Raw genomic sequence first — 7,694 nt, 5'->3', positions numbered from 1 at the left:
TGTATGTTTTTACTTATTAAACACTATAAAAAGTGTAAGCTGAATGTTCTAAGTAGAAATAATGTACCTAACCTGAAACGTTGCTATAAACATTGAGACTTCTGAGACATCCTTATCTGGAGTGGCAGTGGGTGGCGCTAAAGAAGCAGAAGCATAACTGCAGTTGTTGAGGTCATGCTGTGTGCTTAACTTTACTCACAAGGTGGCAGTCTACCTGTCATGGTGTTTGGCAAGGGTTACCAGAGTGGTTAACCGTGACGGCCCCTCTTCAGCCTGCTGGTGCGTGGACTGTTGCTGAGCGTGCTGGAAAGTCTATATGCAGGGGTGCAGGATGAGAGAGCGTTCATCAGTTACATTGTTTCTTTTAATTAAACTTCCACTGAGAAAGCATTATTAAATAACAGTTACTTTATTCTCTTTCCAGAAAAATGAATCAACAAAACTGAACAACAAAACTTACTTTTTTTGGTTTCATGACGTCAATACCCATTAACAGTATCAAGTTCATGTAATCCCAAAACCACCTGTGCTGCAAAGCAATACAGGAGTCAATATAGTACAGAGCACACTAAATTGTTCATAGAAATTGTTACTTTCGTTGTTTGGGAGGCCACCGCCCACTGACCGGTTCATATTGTTCTGACATCTAGGATAATAAGGAAGAAGCTCGGAACACATTGGTATCCAAGATGAACTCCATCCAAGTTTCACTCTTAGGGCTCCTGCTTAGCCTGGCAACTCTGACAACAGCAAATAATGGTAAGTAATGGAAATACTATATAGTGACAAGGACCAGGGGAATAGAAGATGTAAAGTGTAATATATATATTAGTCACAAATTGCAAATGAATCTACCTGGAAAGTAGACCTAGGTACAATATCTGTGAGCATGAGCAGTACTGGACTAACCAAACATTTTCACATAGACTTATATTGTCATTTTTTATGGGAAGTTGTCCAGGTAATCTGCTGTCGCCCTTAAACACTACCTTCACTTCCCTTTTAAGAGATTCAGCACCAGAAGAACCTTCAGCGTTCAAAACACACTTCTAGGTTAGTGTACTCTATAGTTCCACCCATTGTCTCTTTTGCGTAGTAAAGTAGTGATAAACCTTTGCAACAACACACAGGGACCAAATTAAAAATACTTTCTACCCAAATTTCCCATATTTTGTATTGAAATATTTGAGAAAATGTGTGAATCCTGAGTAAATGTTTGAATGTTGGATAAAACATAAAAATATGTAAGGAGTGGATTTATTTAAAAGTAATAATGGGAATAGTGTCATGTGAAGTCCATCTCCAGGCAATTTAATTTAAAGAATAGTAACCTTTTCCCTTTCATGTGATTGTAGTGAAACCTGGCGTGTGTCCTCCAGAGAGATTCTTGGACTATCAGAACTATCCAGTGCACGAATTCTGCCAGAATGACAAAGATTGTTCAGGAAACCAAAAATGCTGTGTAGACAACAAGTTCAAGTTCTGCAAACCACCTGCAGGAGGTAAGTATTTGATACAGCAAGACCCGGACTGCATGTCCCAATATCCGCACACCTATTGTGATCATAGTTAAAAGGTGAAGGCTCTCCTTGTTCTATACCTTCCCCTATCTCTAACATACCACATTTACTTTTTTGCCCTTCTCATTTTACTCACCGGGCACAAAAAAAGCTGCAATTCAATGTAAGCTGCAATGTGCAGCATGAAGCTTATTCAAAATTGAGGACCCCCCCCAATGTAACAGCACTGGGCTACCCCCAAGCACCAATACTGTTAAATAGAATGGAGGAAAGTCAACCACAGCCAGGGTTAAAAAATGAAGGGGATTAAGTGCCACTATAGAATAGTTAGGAAAACCTGTTTTGTCCTAAATGATCAAAGCAGAGGTTTACATGAAGCTTTGTATGATAATGTCCTGTATAAAGATCAGGCTAGAAGAGTTCTAGAACACCCTACAAAGATGATCAGCTAGATGCCTTGGTGTACTACCTGATGCGAGCAGAACTTCATGGTCGCCTTATAGTTACTTAATGAATGCACAATGGGCAGGAGGCATAATACAGTAGTTGCCCTGCCCCTTTGAGTCCAAATGTTAATGTTAAAGCTTTGTATACATGTAGTCCACTAGACATACAGTACACTTGTACATGTAGGGCATCAATATGTTTCTCAAACATTGATCTAAACCAGTGTTTCTTAACCACTAGTGTTCGCAAAGGCTTGCTTGAGCAATGATCAATTTGCATCTTTCAGGTCCGTTATCATGTACATCAATGATCTATTTGGCTATCTGTAAAGGTGAGATTCTTCCCGCTAGCCTGCAACATAATAGGCGTTTATCCCACTGACCACCAGGCTAATAAACCATTTATTGTGCATAACCTAAATATTGACAGGGGTTCTCAGAGAGCTAAAAGTTATTTTTAAGGGTTCCACCATGTTAAAATGTTGAGAAAGTCTGCTCTAAACAGTGCTATAGAAGGTCTTGGTAAAAACAGAAACACAGGACAATTACTGCAATGGAAAAAGGGTCCAAAGGACCTCAACCCATTTAGTTTCTACCCAACCCATGTCAACAAGATATGGACTTATTATGCCCTGATTCTAACTCTCACCACTCTTTATTTTATACAGAACGTTCAGGCTCATGTCCATCAGAAAATACTTTAATAAGACAAAGATGCGATGATGAGTGTACATCTGATAATGAGTGTGCTTCAGGGGCCAAATGTTGCTTCAGAGAGTGTGGCAAGCGATGCCTGCCATTAGTAGGAGGTAAGTCATTCTCTGCACATTATTTATTAACTTCTGTTAAGATGGAGAGGCCCGTAGCCATAAGAAATTAGGCGTAGGGCCTACATGACGGGGTGTGAGGCCTAGCCAGGGGGTGTTAAGGGTTAATATTTTGAAGTAATGCTAGGAGGGGCTGTGCTAGTGTGGGGTAGGAGGATATTAGGATCAGGATAAGGTAAAAGGGGCAGGGCGGAAGTGGGAGGCCCTCTTTTGTAAGCAAAAGTTTGCTGCCCAACCACCCCTTATGGTATGTTTAGAATTTGATATTTTAATTCGTTTTAGCAGTTGGGGTCTTGGAATGCAGGAATCCAGTGCATTGGAAAAGTGGTGGATTTTGGCAGGGGGGATTCTCTTTGGTGGGGTCTCCCCCTTATGGTAAATGGATGATTTACCCTTCAGGCAGTGCTGGGCGGCTATGGGCCAAGGCGGAGATGTTGGAAGAGTTGAATTCCTGTTGGATGCAGATTTTGCCTTCTAAGTCCTGCAGTGTTTGTTTAGGTGTATAGCTGGGAGTTTGATAATAATATACATATTGTTGTTATGTATTAATAAAAGGGGGGAATTAGGTTGTTGGTAATTAGGTTATATTCAATGTAATATGTTGGTGTTATATAATCACAGTTTAATTAATATTAATTATAATGGAGTGTGATGTTAATGTATGCTTGCATACTAAAATGTGTAAAATGTATTTATTTGTGATTTTATTTTTTATTGGATATTTATTTAATGGTGGTAAATAAACATCTGCTTGCCTGCCAATTTAAATCCAAGATTGGTGTTTTGGGTATTTAACGGTGGGGGAGTGGTTGGTAAGCAGGTGAGGGATCAGGAGGGAAGCAGAGGTTTTGCTGGTGGTAATGGATGGGCTAGAAGGTCCCAGCTACCCTGGTCAAGGCTAAGATAGGCTAGTTTTAAGTGTGCATTGCCAAATTGTTTTCTTGTTTTGTCTAATATACTTTAAAAACACAGGCTAGTTTATTTTAATCTGTGTGCATTTGAGGAGATTACATTTAATTCCTGCCATATAGGGAGAAACAGGAATGAGAAGAATTCTGCAAAGTAGATTTATTCAGAATTTCTCAGATGAATTAATGAAAATTCTCTTGCAATGTTTAAAGATAATATCACAACCCTTGAACATTTTATCATCAAAATATTTAAGGAAGTTGGGATATGTGAAGAAACATTAAAAAAAAGAAAACATGTCTTTTTTTCTAAAAATAATGTTGGTAATACAGTCATTCAAATGATGCTGTCAATCTTCTTTAAATGCTAATATACTGTTACAACAAAAACAGTACGTACTAGATATCATTCTTAGTTGGACATATTAACATTGTATCAATGCATTACTAGATGCTAGTACAAGCTATATTCACGGTAAATGTATTCCGCACCAGCTAGTGAGCTAACTGAGTTTGACAGCCACATTTAAAATACTGCATTCCCAGCATACCTTTAAAGCGGACCTATCACCCAAATTTTTACATAAAAGGGTTGTTTTTATTTATTTATTTAACTCCTTTTTTTTGTTTTCTCCTTCTGGGAGAATGGGGGAGGAGAGCCTCTTGTTATACCCATGTCATGTATCCCAGGAGGCTTCTGGCTGCTCCTCCTGGGTGCTTTATTGCATGTAATGTTGAAAAAAAAAGCCGATCTCATGCAAGCACAGTGAAATCCGCACTCTATTTTTTCCCATATACAGCCGGTTACGTCAACAATTTTGCGCCTGCTCAATAGAAGACCAGGTGACATAGCAAGAAAGAAAATGGAGAAAGATGGCAGCGCCCTAAATTTCCTCCGGGCTGGAAAGAAGTTGGAATACAGGGCAGCGGGTACCCAAATGAGAATAATGGAGTTAATATTTAGAATTTCACCAAGTTTCACAAAGATTTGGATATGCATTATTTTTAGAAACTGGTGAAGAGAAAAGGGCCTCAACCCAAGGCAGGGCTGAGTTAAATGTTTTTGTCTTGTATTTCCATATTCAAGAAGGATGGAAGGAAGAAAATGGGCATGGTAGCAAAGCAGGAAAAAGTGATTGCCATAAATCAATAATAACGCAGCCAATGTATATATAATCAAGGTTTTCATAAAACGCATTTCATAGTATATGTTAACTAACACAATAATAATGCTCATTTTGGCTCACTACAATGTGTGTTGATGTGCATTGTGATGAAGACTTACACATAGATGTTTACATAGCTGTGTGTTCCCCTATGAATACTGTTTTACTATTTTGTATTGATGGGTAACCTTTCTTTCCTCCTTATAGCTCCAAACTAACTTGCCTCAATGTTTCTTTCAGAAAAGAAAAGATTCTGTCCAAGTGAACACATTATATACTGTGTGCGGGCAGAGCGAACTATGTGTTATAGTGACACTGGCTGTCCTGATGGTGACAAATGCTGCCCCTATACCTGTGCCAATAGGTGCCAGATACCCTTGTCAGGTATGTTCTAGTGATGAGTCCTGTAAAAAACTAAACCTGTACTTCTACTAATCAAATCAAACCCCTAACACACCTATACAGTATACACCAAGTGCCTGAGTTGCCTTTAGCAGACCTGAAACACACCCCAGGTGTGCTCTGTTATGTGAATATTGATTTCCAAGATTGATTATTCAATCTGGATCATCTGGAATATTGAATTGCTGTTCAAACCTGTTCCCTCTCATTTCCCAGCTAGTAGCTGGCTAGTAAGCCTGAAAAAGATTCTTGCAGCATCTTTACTTTCCAAAATTTATAGAAACTGCTTCTGTATATGAGCCATTAGTTTAATTAACAGCTCACTAATGTATAAACAGTGAGCAAAAACTGTTTGCATCCACATTCCTCGTGCTCTCTTGGCTACCATGATATTGCAAAGAGAAGGTAAAGCCAAATATTAAATGTATCTGTCCATCCTATTAGTCACATGCCACTGTTCACTATGGGTGTAAGTAGTAAAAGATGGAAAAGATAATTTTAGCTACATATCATTACCAGAAGGGTTTAGTCTTCTTTCTTGGGTATTGTGTTTTTGGGGAAGAAGGTGTGTGTGTGTGTGTGTGTGTGTGTACTCATCATCCTCTGTCTTTTGAAACCGTTACTACTTCCCAGCTTCTAGATTGTAAGCTTTTGGGGGCAGGGTCCTCTCCTCCTGTGTCACTGTCTGTATTCATCTGTCATTTGCAACCACTATTTAATGTACAGTGCTGTGTAATATGTTGGTGCTATATTATTATTATTATTATTATTATTATTTATTATTCCTATGACAACTGGGGATCAGTTGAAGAAGGTTGAGTATTGTTGGATGTCATTTAACCACCTGGAAGACGGAGGGCATCTAGTAGTATAAAAAATGTCTTGTTTTAGATTAAATGTGTGTTTTTTTTTTTTGTTTTTTTGTTTTTTTTTTCAAAGCTAACATGGGTTCAAAGCCTCCCCTGATCTACTGAAAGAAATTCAAAGTTTGCAGCAAACATTGCTTTTTATGTTGTTCTTTTTATCTCTAATACTGTTATTTTTATTTTTAAACAGGTGTTCTACTTTAAATGTTCATTCATAGTATTTAGTATGTAAAGGTATGACATTAAGTGTCACATTACCTGCTGATCATGTTTCATATGTTCTTTTCGCTGCTTTCAGAGAGAAGTGGTAAGTGCCCTACCAGTGTAACAAATGCTTCCAAAGATGGGACTAGGGACCAACACTGTACCTCTGATTATGACTGTAAGAAACAGCACAAGTGCTGTGGCCCAAAGGGGAAGAAGAAGTGCCTGCGAGCAGTATGTAAGTTTCCTAAAGCTACCTATTTATTCTACTCTTTAGCAACCTGGTTATATTAGTACTGACTAGTCCTAGTCAGCAATGAACTTTTTCAGAACAAGTTCTTATATTTAGTGGCCTCTATAAATTTTCTGTCCTAGACACTGATCCTTTATAAGGCCTCAGAACAGTGATATCGCCTCTTTTGGACATTGGGAACAATGTCCTTTTTGCAATGGCAAGGTGACAGTACCTCTTTAGATAAACTATTGGCATATTTTGTAAAGCATCAAAAAGTAACACAAGGTAAAAAAATAAAGTATTAAATTGCCCAGTACACATGGAAAGCTTAGAATTTCAGTATTCCCAGTTATAATCTGTATATTTTTAGATATTTTTATTGTATGAATATGTACATGGGAGCACCCATGAAGACTTCTTAACATACTCTGCAACCATAAAAAAATGTAATTTTTTGTTTTTTCTTTTAGGATTTGGTCGTTTTGCATTCTGAGATTCAAGTCTCTGATTAACTCAGAACCATAATACCCCAATGAGCATATGTTTTGTGTGCCCATGTTATTCTTTATGGTTATCTGTAAAGTGCTGATCAGTTTGTAAACAATTTGCTCTGATTTTAGATTCTGAAACAATCACAAGCCTAAAACACAAGTAAACCACCCAATTTATTTGTGGATGTTCAATAAACACTAAGACCATAATTGAAGATATGAATATTTTTTTTCTGCAGTGTATTCATTTATATTCTGCCTACTATCTACTTACAATATCAAGTGTGTGTAAAGGTAGTAGAGATATTTGCATAGGATTCCTATCCTGTGGGAAGTAGCAGGTGGAAGACTCTCACATGGGAGAATATTGATGAGGAAGCACTGAGGGTGGAGATATAACACAGAGCCAGGAGCTCAGTCAGTTGATGTGATGTGCTGGAGACACAGGCAGGTGGCTGGTGTGAGTGACTGTGCTGGAGACATAGACAGGTGCTCTGTGTGAGGAAGAGGAAAGGAACCTAATGGAGAGGGCTTGAGAGCATGCAGCTCCACAGAAGGAGAGAGACAAGACTCTACAAACAAGGTGACTCTAGTTTTCTGCATATTTGAAAATTAACTGTTAGACACAG

The 7,694-nt window shown here is 38.3% G+C and overlaps 1 protein-coding gene and 1 long non-coding RNA gene across 2 annotated transcripts in view; both read left to right on the top strand.

Moving 5' to 3' along the window:
- The window catches only part of LOC140325764 (uncharacterized), a 33,170-nt gene that overhangs the window by 4,849 nt on the left and 20,627 nt on the right, over positions 1–7,694 (top strand). The window contains exons 2-4 of the mRNA XM_072403779.1: positions 651–759; positions 1,356–1,502; positions 2,635–2,775. Of these exons, the coding sequence (XP_072259880.1) occupies positions 651–759; positions 1,356–1,502; positions 2,635–2,775 (397 nt within the window). The remainder of the gene's footprint in view (positions 1–650; positions 760–1,355; positions 1,503–2,634; positions 2,776–7,694) is intronic.
- Positions 4,504–7,288, top strand: LOC140325765 (uncharacterized). The gene is made up of 4 exons (XR_011919726.1): positions 4,504–4,631; positions 5,108–5,251; positions 6,434–6,577; positions 7,045–7,288. It is a non-coding gene; the product is annotated as an uncharacterized lncRNA (long non-coding RNA).

This window comes from Pyxicephalus adspersus, chromosome 3, assembly GCF_032062135.1.
Source record: "Pyxicephalus adspersus chromosome 3, UCB_Pads_2.0, whole genome shotgun sequence".
Classification (NCBI taxonomy): Eukaryota; Metazoa; Chordata; class Amphibia; order Anura; family Pyxicephalidae; genus Pyxicephalus; species Pyxicephalus adspersus.
The sequence above is the reverse complement of the archived record's forward strand: the minus strand, read 5'-3'. Positions and strand labels throughout refer to the sequence as shown.